Here is a 14,316-nt window from a genome sequence, read left to right as displayed (position 1 = left end):
ATATACATTCCCAAAGACAACATTTTAGATCTGGAAAAAAATAAAATTCAGGTACTTACAACTTCAATTCAGCTAACAAGCTCCAAGAGTTTTTCACCTGCCAAGACACTGCTGACTTATCTGCTAACACTGTTTCTCCAGAAGATTTACAGCTAAATCCCAGCCAGTTTTTTTGTTTTTTGAGATGAGTTTCAAAAATGGTCAAATGTGGAAGACTTATTAATTATAATGAAGCTTTGTTTAAAATCACATGGACTAAGACGGCACCACCTTAGACATTATTGCCTTGATAGTTCTGACAGTGTTCCTGATCAGTACACTGAGGCACTGTGCATTCATGGAGGGGCCCAAGCTGAAAGAGTAACCATGAATGTTCATTTCCATTGTAAGCTTGTGCCCTCACTCTTTGATGAGTTAAAAAGCTCACTTTTACCATCATTCAGAGTTATAATGAAGCACTGTCGCTTCCTCCAGTGGAATTCATCCAGTGCCCAAATTTTTATGATCTTCTGTCAGACCAAGGTTGTGTTCAACATATATTACAAAACACGAATGAAATGCAAAGGAGCTGAAGGGAGATTGTTTTCAGTATGTTTGTGTTAATATACAATGCAGTAATGCAGACAAAGCTTTTCTTTGTTTGAATGTAACTTCCTATAGAGGTAATGTGAATACATCTACAAAGCGATGTTATAGTAAGATTTTATTTAGTCAGTTCTAGCACAAGTGAAAAAAATTTGTGCAAATGAAAATATGTAACTTGCTTCTTATTACAGAAGTTTCAGTAGACTTAATTGGGATAGTATAACTGTTTTAGAAAACTGCTGCATATAAATGAATAGATGTTTGACAGATGTTCCATCGGGGACCTCACCATATTTCAGTACAGATTGCTTATCAGCCCAGCTAAACCACTTATCAGAAATTCGCAGAGGACATGATCACTATTCTAGCTCTCCACAAATATGATTAGCAATGCCATCTTACTTGCTTATTACAGTTTTACAGCAGTGCTGGCAAGTTCTTTAAAACAATGTTATCATCCTATTTATTTGAAGCTTGTTCTAGTGTCCTTGGTTTCTGGGCAATGATAAAGGTTACTTACTTTGCTAAAATAAATTTCTTCTGTATGTGATGTGTCCATATCAACAGTATAAATATGATCCCTGTAAACAAAAGCAAAGAATACAATGTCAAATGGAATAGTTGGACAGTTCATTTTCTATAAAAGAGCTATCTATCACAAGATAATCCATAATCCATTTTTAAAAAATCAGAGATCTTACCAGAAGACATTACTGGCAGCATCTCCTGCTTCTCCCAGAAAAGCATTTTCACATATAAACTGTTTGTCTTCCCATTAAGAGGAAAAAAAGGAAAGTGCTACAAAACGTCAAAGTAAGATTCTTTCCCAAAAGCAATTATTTGAACAAATGAGATTTGGGAAAGTAGATAAGACTTGAGAGATTTCTGCTCTTTCAGTCCTACACCAGGATGCCACAATGTAGCATGCAGATGTGTTTCTGTTTCCTGAAATCAGCCACAATAGCTTTTAGGCACCATTTGCCAGATTCCTAGGCTAGATGTCACTGTGGCATATAGAGACATTTAAGGTTAAAAAGTCCTTCCCTTCCCTTCCCTTCCCTTCCCTTCCCTTCCCTTCCCTTCCCTTCCCTTCCCTTCCCTTCCCTTCCCTTCCCTTCCCTGTTACAATTTGATTGACAATATGGTAGAAAAAAGGCACAAAACTATTCCCAGAAATTATTCTTTTCTTCACAAGCTGCAGGCCAAACTAAACTGTAAAATATTTCTCTGAAAAAAAGTTCACACTTCTTTCCTTACAATTACTTTCCTATTTTCCCCGAGAACCCGTCCCTCTCTACAATTAGCTGCCAATCTGTTCTTAGGAGGAGGAAATAGAAACAGCTAATAGGTAAGGAGATATATTTAGACATTCTCTTCTGTGTAAACAGAGAAAAAGGACAGATCTGTATAGAACCCAGAAGTTGAAGAAAACCACCAATCCACAAAGTTGTAGTAACCAGCACATTAAATTGGGACTGAGATCTCATTTTTCCTTGAAATAAAATTGAATATTTTCAAGATGCAGAAAGCTGTGCAGCTGAAGTTTGACCCACAGCATTGGAGGGTCTGCTGAATGCAGAACACAGGCTCTTTCCATTTTTGAAATCGCTGTTCTCAAGGTTAGCTTATATTTATTGAGTTTTGGGAAACAGTGCTAGTCTTGCCTTTAACTAAGGCAAACACAGAATACTGCTACACGAGAAATAAACAACACTTCTCTCAGGTGAAGAAAAGACGCAGTGTTGTGGTAGGGAACCAGCTTTGAAAATTTTTCTCCTATGGAGCTTGAGGCTGTTTTCTTTGTAAGATGCCAAATTGAGGAGCTGATGGGTTTCTTCTCCTCCAGACTCTAAAACCAGAGCTGTCATTTACTTTCAAGATTGGTTTAATACTTCGATTTATTATTTGCCTGACTTCAGTGACAGAGCAGTGGTCAGGGTTGGTTGTGGAATAAAATGACCTATTAGCACAGTATCAGCTAAATAGATTACGTCATGGTTCCCTTTTTATGTGCATTACTCTTTATTGCTGTCGCTCCTGCTATATAAAAGTGGGGGATAAAAATCTCTTGAATTGCAAATGAGGTGCGGGTGGACCTCTAAAACCCTTCTTCCAGCACAGCTCTTGATTTTATTCATCAGCCTCGTTTTCCAGAGTTTACAATTTTTTCATTTTCAACAAGACAATTAGAAAATACAGCAGTGGTACTCAGAAAGAGCTGAGTTGTTTAGTTCCACCTCAATAAAACAGTCTTTAGAGGACTTACTATCTGATTCAAGGAACAGTTCAAATGAAACTCCAATGCTAAGTTATGAAATTGTTGGAAAGAAGGTTAGCATCAGGAAAATTACATATCTTTTTCTCAAGCCACAAATGAAGCACAGTTGCTGACAGTGTCAGTAGACAGCAAAAGAGCTGTCAAATTTGGGGGAGGGCTCCCTAATCACAGAAAACGTGGGATTGTCCTCATTCTCCTTTTCCCACTGCTGCCCAACTCCTACTTTCTACTAGCTGTGGTATGTGTACAGTTTACTGCTAATTAAGTTATTCTAACACAAATTTACTTAATCCTAGAGCTTCCGTTTTTCCCACCTCCAGTCAGCAGAACTGAGTTCTGTTGCCATGGCATAATCTTGTTGAGGAAGGGAATTTAAATAATGCCACTGGCTGTGCACGACCCTTGGCACTCGGAGCATGGTTTGGAAACACGTAACTGCAAAGGAGGAGGGAGCCATCCCATACCCTGCTCCATGCCTGTTTGGTTCACACACACACACAGGAGGAGTGGCAGATAATGTGAACAAAAGCTGCCACTGCATGAGACAATGGGAGGAGGAGACACAGCAAACTTAGAAAAGGATGTGTGTGCCTGGGTGTGGGCCAGTGAGAGAGAGATGAGGAGAGACTACCCTTCCCACGAGAAAAAAGATGACAGAGCCAGTCCTTAGCAAGCATGTTCAGAGAGTAAAGCTTAATGGCCTTTGACTGAGTTATTCTAATTTATGTTGGCTGTGTGTTTCTGTCTGATAACATGAAATAATGCCTTTGTGAAGTGACACAAAACTTTATTTGGTAATAGCTAATACAGGAGTTGTGTATCCCATACGACAAAATAAGCAGTGGGACTGACAGAAATTTTGTTCTATGCCAGTTGATCATTAATAAAATGTAAGCAGTTCTCAAATCTGAGTTAGCCTTTCTGGTGGGCTGCAACTGTCTGCAAAAGTCAACACTGGATTTTTCCAAAACAAGTTTTCCAAACAAAAAAAAATCCCCAACCTAAACAAAACAGTGCTAAAATAAAAATGCTCACTATTTAACCATTTGTTTTGATTGTTTTTCAGATAATTGGATAAAATATAAACTTAGGATTGCTGTATTTCAATGCATAAAAAAAGCATGAAAGCAATATCTCATATAATAGTTCAAAGATTTATTTAGCTACAGTTTTCAATGAATCTTGTTACAAAACTCTTTGGCAAACACATTTGCTTGTGTACAAATTTGCTTCCAGTCTCTAGATTTACTACTGCCTTTGAAGGAAATGCAGTATTTGAATTACAAACTTTCATCCACACTAGATACTGAAGGATGACTCATTTTCTGAAGTTTGTTACTTGAAGATAAAAATTATCTCTGAATTTCAACTTGTATCACATAGTCTTGTCAGCCCAGGAAGGACTTTATTCGGTAACATGGAGGGGGGGAAGAATATGTCAAAGAGCTTTTGAGTTACCAAAGGAAAAAAAGTGTAAGAAGATTTTTTTCATGCCTGTGCAAGTACAAAGCAGATCAGGTCTTTATTCTTTTTATAGGTCACAAGATCCTAGGACTATATAAGCACTCTCATTGTAGCAAGTTGTTTAATACAAATGAGGAAGAATGCCTATTCACATACTAGTACATGTTATCTCCCAAATATTAGCATTCTTCATATAATTTGTGCACACATCTCAAAACTGTTTCATATCCCAAAACTTTTCTCCAGGTTTTCCTGCTCTAAAGCCAGTTACTTGGGCACTGAAACAGTCTAACTGCGTCAATCTCAGTCTGGGAACAAACTATGAAAACAGCAAAGCAAAATCTGCAAAGAGGATTTACCACCACCTCACTGCAAATAATTTCCTAATTTAAAGGAAAACAAATGAGGAAAGCAAAGGGAGCTCGGTCATGAAAAGGAGGAAATCCTGCCACCACCTTTCAAACCTATTCAACCCTCAGTCCTGCCCCACTCTATATCCCACTAAAAACAGCAAAAATACCAGTCTCAGAACTCAGACAAAGCACAGGGCTTTGCCACTTGCCACGGGGCTGATCTCTCCTTGTGCCCTGTGACCACCATCACAGCAGCTCCTGTGGAAGGATACTTGCTCTCTGCCTGGACTCGCTGCAAGGTCTTGCTGTGAGAGCCCTGAGTTCTGCCACCTGGACCCCATGCAGCAAGGGGTATGCAAGGAGCCTGGGAAGCTGCAATTAGCCTCAGCAGCTGCTATGGCTGGGTAATGGAACAGGTGTGTTCTTCCAGCAGCCAGGGACATGACTCTGAAAGTGTCACTCAGTGACCGTGCTGGTGTAATGCAATTACCAATTTTGTGGTGCTGTACAGAGATGGACAGGCAGCTTTCCCCACAGGACACATCCGACCACCCAGGAGATGGGGAGTGGCTGTTTGAGAAGAAAGGCAGGCAGCTCCCAGAGGCTGCCAAGGGCTTTGCAGACAGGGCTGGTGGTGAGAGGCTGCCTGTTCAGCAGCTGTTCCCCTTCACTCTTGGCCATCCCACCCACCACTTCTCCCATCTGCAACAACAGCCTGGTTTTATGTGACACATGCAGAAAGGTGTGTGTTTTTGCAATGGAGGACCAGAAAACAGGCAGGAAACAAGTACTACTTGAGAGGCAACTTGCAGGGAGGTCCCAAACAGCATCTGGGTCCAAGAGCTCCTAAACTGGACTACCCACCCTTGCAAATCTGGACCACCCAGCCTTGCTAATCTGGACCCATCTTGCACTCATTGTGCATCTCTCGTGTAATTCCCACTCTAAGATCGTCAATCTTCTTTGCTAACAACAGGTAGGAATGTGAAGTGTTAATATTGGATCTCTGTAAGGTTGGCAACTGTCTGATGAGTGTAGGCCCACTGAGGCTGACAGTGCAAGCTGAGCTAGGCAAACTAAATAGGCAGCTCATGTGCAACTTTTATAAAAAACGTGCTCATGTCTGCACAGTATAGCTCTCCAAAAAAAAGTCAAGACACTTAATTCAATTAACCTTGAGGGAGCACGTTCAGTTCTTTTTCTTTGTCTTAAGATACCAAAAACATGCCTAAATCAGCAAAATTTCATTCTAATAATTCTTATCAAAAAATACACCTGTGCACAGAAGAAATATTCTCTAAAATTTGTCATTATTGGTGAGGACAAGTGGAATAAAATAATGAGGGTGGAATTGCTTCTCCATGGAGCTAAATTATATTTCTGGCAACTTCCCTCTTGCAGGTCTCAGAGGAAGGCAGAGGCATGTAGCCCTAAAACACAGGTGTAACACATTGCAAAACTTTAGTTGATCATCTAGCAACGATTCTAATATGTCTTACTAACAGGCTGCAAAGCTCTCTCTGAGTGCAAGACAATCCTAAAAATAATGTGTCTGTCAGAGAAGAGCTCAGAATATTCCTCGTGTTCTCCTTGCTCCTCTTAAAGCAGAGAGGAGTGCTGAAGCAGGAGGCTACTGACCTAGCAGCAACGTAGAGTGTCCTGTTCATGACCATGACAAGCTGGATGTCCAGCCGGTGCCTCTGCGTGGTGTTCCGCCCTGGTTTGTGACCCACAAACACCGGATACTGTCTTGTGTCTGTGGAAAGGAAAAAAATCAACAAGATCAGAAGAGAATAACAAACTGAAATGGTGCTAACATGAATCATCATGGGGCCCAGCTATAGCCAAAACCCATGGTTTCTGTTCTGCCCTGGAAGCACAGATAGGGGCTGGAAGGCATGAGCACAGAGAGCGGGAGAGTTCTTCAAGGTTACAGTGTCTGCAACTGCAAAGGAGAAAGTCACCACCTTTGCAGAAGACAAAAATTGTGAATTGTTTTAAGCATAAAGCTGTTCTGGAGCTCTTGGCACACAGGTACATGGCACTTTCTTGCAGTTTTTCTTTCACTGTTTGCAGAGCTTAAATGCTTGCTCCTGGCTGCTAAAGCATGTCTATCAGGATGAAGCTGTTCCACAGTGGCCAATCAATCAACTCAATGACTGGACTGGTAGTGGCTAAAGCAAAAGGCTTGGCTCTTGTTGGCTCAAACTGCCAGTTCCCTGGGTTTTCTACAGGACTTGACTGCTGTCACAGAACGGCTGCAGGGTTTTCTGAGAAATGGTGAGAAATCACCACTTGAACTTTATGAAGTGAAAGTCACTGCACATTATTTTGGCAACGAATCTGATATTCCAATCCTTCTGGCAACTGGGCAGCAATACTAATTGGAATCCCCATGCTGAGCTTCTGCTATCAACAAGTCAGCTTCCCCCCCTCCAGTTCTATGAGTCAGCAAGAGTATTTATTGTCTATTCCCAATTTTTTTTGGGTGAGAACTCAGCACACACAGGGTGTTCCACTGCTCCTCGGATGGGTGTACAAGCTAACAACAGCGAACACTTCTGATCAAGGGCCACTTCACATTCATGTGTATCATATAATCATGACATCTAGGTACAGAAACAAGGAGCTAATTAAGTAAATAAAATGACAGAAGACAGGAGAAAGATAATCCTCTGATGAGCACTATTACGGCAGACCTGCTGCAAGTGAATGTTATACTGAGCTGACTAGCATCTAGCTATGGTTTTTCCCCATTAAATGCCTTCCCAGAAACTGCAGTTCTTTGGGGGAGTCTATTTCTTCAGAAACTCATCTGCTGCTTTAGCATTTTCAGCTATTGTCTTCTAAAAGTGTTGTACCTGTTAAGCTTGGTCAAAGTATTGGTTCACAGCACGGCTTCAGCAAAGGACCTCAAAGTGTCACATGACACAAAGTCTGGTGATAAAACTGGATAGAAAAAGGAACTTCTCACCAAACCAGGTGCTGAGAACTCTTTAAGAAATAAATTAAGACACCAGGCAGGATTTACATTCAGAAGGTTAATCCTTCTGATCATGTCCTACATGCAAAATGCCCAGTTTTATTGTCAGGCTGTTTTCTACACAGTAGTGTTTCCTCTGTAACTCATGGATCTAGAACAAACTAAGGACATTCATGTCCACTTCAGCATGCCATGTTGCAGAGTAAAAATCCTCCCATGTTCTATTTCTCTAAAAACATCAAGTATGGCAAATTTTTCTAGGAATGTTTAGCACTGCCCTTCTGGAGGGTGAAAATGTTGGTGCTGAAATGGCCACACTAGCTATGTTTCACCTTTGTTGCTTCAGAGCAGTTCTTCCCTGTTGTTGTACCTCAGAAATCTATCAGCACTTGCAGCACATCAGGTGTGCCCTGGAGTCTTGTCTTTCAGAATAATGTTACACAGGACAGACAAGTTTTTGACCAAGACCTTGCAAACCACAGTGAACATGGACAATTTAAAAACCAAATTCCTGAACAAAAAAAGAATTCAACACAAGCCTGCTCTTGGCTGACTTGCTACTCCCTGGCGTACTTTTAGGGGCCCAGATGCTAAAGGCTTCCTTATAAACATCTGAAACTTTGGGACTTTGAAGATTTTTCATTGCCATTATCACAATTGAGATGAGGCAAATGTGAAAGAATCAGATAATTCAAGCCTGATGTCCACTGTAAGATACACAGAAAGCTCTCCACCTGTTTAGCCAGCAGATCTCAGTTTGCAGCTGCTGGTGTTACACTAGATTTTGGAGAGTTTGCCAATCTCTACTGGTAAGAAAGGAGAGACCTTCTGTCATACAAGAGTCTTTGTCTTGATTTAGTTTTTAGCTTCTTCAGTTCCATCTTAGGAAAAAAATGCCTAATGCTCAAACAGAATCCATTTGAGCGTTAAGAAGTCCAATTATTTGTATTAGATTAACAAATAATAAGACCATGTGAAAAAGTCATGTTCCTACGTTAGTACCTGAGGATGTAAATTGGCTGATATGGGAGAAATCAAGAAAAAACAACTTTATCCACTGCAACTGTATTTAAGTAGCGTTGATTTGAATTCCCCTGATCAGTACTGCATGTGGTCCTCTGGCCCCTTATACTTACAGTTGCCATGCGAAATACTGATAGGCTCAGAATCTTCTGGGAAACCAGCCCCAGCAAAGTGTAGCAGTGTGAAATATAGCAGCAAGGCTTCTGACCTCATAGTAGTTCAGCTGTGAGGCTTCACTTCTTCACTTCACCCTGTGGAAGACAAACAAGAGTTTAAGTACCTTCAGGTGGATCAGAGCTTTGAAGAGTCTGGGAAAGTAGAGGAAGCTTTTCTCCTCAGGCCTCTCACTCCACCTGAGGAGGCATGCTGTGTTTCTAAGCAGAAACTACCCTGCAAAGCCAATTATTCTTCAGCTCATGCCCTAGCAGAGCCACATCTTGCTTGAGGATAGACTTATGAACCTGTGTGTTACAAAAAATTTTCTGCCTCTGAAGCTTATATGTAATAAAGATGCTTCATCTCCTGCACTGATGGACGGCTGACAAGAGTTTTCCAAGAAATATTTTATTTTCCCCTTCTTTGGTTTACATAATTAGATGTTGACACGATGACACATACCATAAATAAAAAAAAAAACCCTCACACTACATTATTCTGGTTAAAAAGAGATTAAGAGTTATACTACAGGACTGATTCATACCCTGTAGAGTTGTGAATCAAGTGAAGAAACTGAAAGAGCTTGATGGAGCATTCAGAACATGTCATTGGGCTTTACCATAAAAATATGTACCCATAAATTTATGTGTCGTAAAACCAATACTCCAACTTGTGATAAAATAGGGAAGAAAAGAACTGTCTAAATCCAGCAAATTTTTTCCCTGTGTTCCACTGATGCATTCATTCATTCGTTCAGATTTCATGTTCAAAAATATCCCTAAATCTTTAAGATAAAAGGAACCACTGGGGCCTTTGGATACAGTGAAAAAAACCAGCACATAATACAGTAAATACTTCATAATTCCCAGGCAAATTTCACAGAGACATTGATCTGTACGGGAAATCAGTGCAAAAGTGGGGTTTTCTTTTCATCCCTTCCAGAGTTTCAAACCTTTGATGCTGCCTGCCAAAGATTCCTTTTGAACAAAGCTATTTTACAGTGGTCTGTCAGTCATTCAAGATTTATGGGCAGAAAGTCAAATTTCATAACCTACATAGTCTTTGAAACTTAATTTGGCAAACAAAGTGCTAACTTGCTCTTCTGCAGCACTATTTAATAGTAGATACCTGTGTCTCCTTTCTTGATGCCAAAAAAAGCATTAGCAAGTCTTAAACGTTGGATTCCTCATTTTTTTAACCAATAGAAAAGTGTCATAGTAATTAATTTGCCTCATCAGATATTTGCTTTCAAATAAAATTTCAGTTGCTATAAATGGTTTGGAGTGGGGGATCTGTTACAGGGTAATACAGTCCATAAGGAGTGCTGATTTATTACACTCTCTGTGTTAGTCTATTTTTATTTCAACACAAAAATTGGAATTTTGGCTGATTCTCTATTTCTATTAACAAAATAACTGAGAGACCAAGTTAGGCCAGGAATAGGAAAAAAAAAAATAGTGTAAGGCTGTGACTGACAACTGAACAAAGTTTCAGATAGATGGTGAAGGATAAAAATAGGAAGAATAAATGCAATACAATGCAGACACTGTAGGTCTATTATAACTTATAAGAGAATATATACTAAAAGATGGTACATACAAGCCCCAATAGAAGTATTTCCATCTAGCACTGGTTAAGCCAATAGCTCTGTATGATTCCTGACGCAGATATATCTGCCTGCAGACACTTTGTTTATGCATTTCCTCCATTTGTCTTTCTAGTCACCTCTTACATTTTCTCTTGACTGTTAGCTCTCTGGGGTAGAACCTGTTTCTTTCTATTTGTTGTCATTTGGGGCCCTTTGGAATGCAGAAAGAGGAAAAAGCAGCAGAAGTAAATAGCAGGCTTGGAAAAACAGCTTCCCTCTAAAGGTTATAATTAAAAGCAATACATACACATTAAAGGGGCTAATTCCTTTATCTCTATGCAATTTTTCAACATGTCAGTTTGCTGAGTTAAGAATTTTGCCCTTGTAAGTACACAGCAAAATAGCAAAATGAAATTTCTTACTGCACAAATTGATTGAAATTATTTTCTCTTTGAAATTGCTACAATCCAATGTACAAATCTTTTCTGAAATGTACATGGGGAAAAACAGTTTAATGGGAAGAATTCTTCCACTTACACTGTATTAATCTACAGTATCAGTCTGCAGGCTAACAATCCAAACCACTTGGCTCACAGTGAGACTCTGGAGCATAAGAATAGCTGCATTCTGTTACTCCCTATCATCACAAAATCCTCTATCTAACAACGTGTGTGCTGTGAGGAAAGCACCACAGTACTGCAGACACAGCTCTGCCACTCCCCTTTAGAGCCTGAAAAACTTGTCCCATCGGTGATTCTGCACCATCAGCCTCTAATTCTCATTCAGACTTGTGTACTGCTCCATGTACATCTGTGTGGGAGACAGCTTCCAGGAAAATGAACAAGGCCCAGCATGCATACTTTGTGATTTCATGCACATGCTATTGGGCCAGATCTGCTTTCTTTTACCTGGGAAAAAAACCAAACTGACAAATGAACTGACATAAATTGATAGGTTTATATGAAATTCTCCCTCCTTCTTAAGAGGATTTTCTGGGGAAGAAAAGAGGGAGAAGAGAGGAAAAAAGCTTAATTCTCTCTATGTTGCTCTGATGCCAACATAGTCGCTCAAATTCACAAAATGTGCATGCAAAATATCTGCTTTGACATGTCAATAATTCAAGTGTACTACACATGTATCAGTGTCTGTGCCAATAAATTAGCACTGAGGAGGACTAAATTGCATCCAAAGGCAGCTTTTTTCCAGAGGTAATTATTAAAACATATTGTCACTTTAGCAGTTCTTACAATGGCAGAAAAGCCATACTGTTTCAGTGGAATTTCAGAAAAGTGCTGATTCAAGAAGGTCACACCTATTTTTAGGACAATTTTCACTGTAGTTGGGCCCCTGGGATTGATGCAAATGTTCTCACTCGCAACTGTGCTGAAACTACTTTTGTTCAAAAGTGCTTGTGAACACAGTGTCTGATGAAGATGAGTAGCTAGACAGTGATGCCAAGTGAGTCCAGCACTGTTTCAAAATAAAAGTTTTGCAAGTATCAATGAAGAGCTCTCCACCTTTCATGCAGAGATCTGAACTGCAATTCAATCTGGCCTGCATTAAGCCATAGTGGTTGAGAGAGAACTGGGTCTGAGAACTCCAGTTCTCCTGGTTCAAAACACTGTAACTTGTTGAAGGGAGCTACTGATGACAAGAGTGAACCTTGGAGGTCTTTTCTTATCAAGTATGCTATTAAAATACAGCCCTACAAATATTTAAGGGAATGTTTTATAGCCTATGTCCAATCCAGTGACTTGCAGCCATTGAATTGGCAAGTAGATTAGGTTTCTTCCAAGCTTCTAAAAAACCCACAAATAATTTGCTTTGTGCTTTCCTAAACCAAAGAATATATGAATGTTTTGGAAGATACATTGGTGCTCTGATTATTCTTTCTGAAGCTGATGTTTCAAATACCTATGTAAGACATCTTGTTGTGGCCACTTATGTGTTCCCTTCTTTTTATTGTAGTATATTATGTATAAACAAACCACATGATCTCTTAATATATATAGAAATCAAAGTTTTGCCTTCTGAAAGGGAAGAGGTTTCTCTGTACATTTCAGCCAGGAGATGAATCACTTCTAAGTAGGATGTTTGAATACTAGTACAAGATAGTTGCTATTACTATTATTTTTACTTAGTCAAAGCCTATGTATACACATACATGTATATATACATATACGTGTACATATACACAATCACCCACATATACAAGTTTGACAGAGAATCATCTACTTTTGTAAAATTCATGCTGTTGGCATGAAGGAGTTTCTGAAGCCAAGAAACTTTTTGCTGTCTGATATTTTTAGCATTTACAACAGTTTGCATGGAAATGCATGCAGAATATCTACTTGGCTAAGGAAAGAATTACATGGCTCCTGCCACAATATCCTAGTAGGCAGTTATTTTATCTACAGCTTGCTTGCTCCAGAAGGGTTACACAATCCAATGAAAAATCTGAATGGAAAAGAGAACTTCCTGGTAAGCTCCATAAAAGTGTGAGAGCAGATTTGACCCTGAGAACGTATTCAACAGCAACAGCACTGACTGCAAAGGCACATCTCTAATGAAAGGGGTGCTCCTCCATGTTAGAAAACCTCCCATCTTGTTGCTTCAACCTCACTATTCATTCAGCTAATCCCAGCATAACTTCAAGAAAAATCAAAGTATGCAACCATGTCAGAATTTTCCCATGGCACAGTAAGACTGCTCTATAATGAATAGATCTTGTTATATTCATTTATTACAAAACTTCTTTCTACCATGATGGGTTGTGTTCATACACAACAGCTGCACTTCGATCCACAAATTGTTAAGATTAATGTGAGAATCACCGGACAAAATTCTTTGGTCTGTGTCATGCATGAAGCAAGGCCAGAAAACCTACTGGCCCTAAAAACCCGTGACTGTCTTCAACAAATTCTTTCATTTCTACAAATATGTAGAAATAATTTATTCTTCAAAAAGATAGCAAGAAGAAACAGCATTTAACCAAACACTGAGGAAACTAAAAAGTAAAGCCAGATGAATTTGAATTACTGCATAAGGAAAAATGCACAACAGGGAAAGCAGCAGCCTACATGAACTGGTCCTGGAAGTACTCAGCAAATAGCCCTTAGAATCATAACCAGCAAAAGCAAAAGAACCATTAAAAAGCAGGGAAGAAACTGATTTGAGTTTCATAACAGAGGTTAAAAGATTGGAGATTCTTCTGTGGTAAGAACTTTAAAGGCACACAGGTGATTTAGGAGCCCAAGCCCTACTCCAGTATCTCATCAAAAGAGACTCACAGAGTGAGCTCTGCCTTCACATATAGGGCATGTATCAATCTACACAGCCATGCCTTGCCATGCTGAAGGCAGAGCACAGAAACCAGCTGACCAACCTGCCTGCTGCTGTCTGCTATGGTACAGATTTGCCATGAGATATTGGCAAACATCCTTCAAGACCCTTGGCTAAATTTAAATTCGGCTAATTTTCCTTTGGAAATCTCTGAGTGGAAAACACTGTCACTGCTATTTATCCTTTTAAATTCACAGTTTCTAGAAAGTGAGAGACAAGAGTTACGTGCAAGTCAGAGGAAGGAATTAGGAATAATGCAACAATAAAAACAAAAGAGAGGAATACAACCTGAAGGCTGCAGCTCCCAGAGAATGAGGAAAGTTAGGCTGGCACCAGCAGAGCCGTTCAGGAGAGCATCTTTTGTCTATGCCTGCCTGTGTGGTGTGTTAGCTGCTGCTCAGGCACCTCGCATGGCTGCACCAGGCAGCAGAAGGGCTCATGCAAAATGCCTGGTCTGAGTGGTGCCAAGGGGATCAGACAGATGTGAGTGAACAGAAGCTCAGCGGGTGCTTGGGAAGCCCAGGAGAGATGAGACACAAGTGGC

At 39.9% G+C, this 14,316-nt stretch overlaps 1 protein-coding gene across 6 annotated transcripts in view; it reads right to left on the bottom strand.

Annotated features, from left to right (window-relative positions):
* SEMA6A (semaphorin 6A) overlaps nucleotides 1–14,316 on the bottom strand; it is a 118,069-nt gene that overhangs the window by 58,677 nt on the left and 45,076 nt on the right. For all 6 annotated transcript variants that reach the window (XM_071424409.1, XM_071424411.1, XM_071424412.1 and 3 more), the window contains exons 2-4: nucleotides 8,800–8,937; nucleotides 6,319–6,436; nucleotides 1,106–1,166 (exon numbers count right to left, since the gene is read on the bottom strand). In XM_071424409.1, coding sequence (XP_071280510.1) covers nucleotides 1,106–1,166; nucleotides 6,319–6,436; nucleotides 8,800–8,899 — 279 coding nt within the window. In that variant the 5' untranslated portion in view covers nucleotides 8,900–8,937. The remainder of the gene's footprint in view (nucleotides 1–1,105; nucleotides 1,167–6,318; nucleotides 6,437–8,799; nucleotides 8,938–14,316) is intronic.

Source organism: Agelaius tricolor, unplaced genomic scaffold (genome assembly GCF_023055355.1).
Source record: "Agelaius tricolor isolate 1412-34295 unplaced genomic scaffold, bAgeTri1.0.p SCAF_4, whole genome shotgun sequence".
NCBI lineage: Eukaryota > Metazoa > Chordata > Aves > Passeriformes > Icteridae > Agelaius > Agelaius tricolor.
The sequence above is the reverse complement of the archived record's forward strand: the minus strand, read 5'-3'. Positions and strand labels throughout refer to the sequence as shown.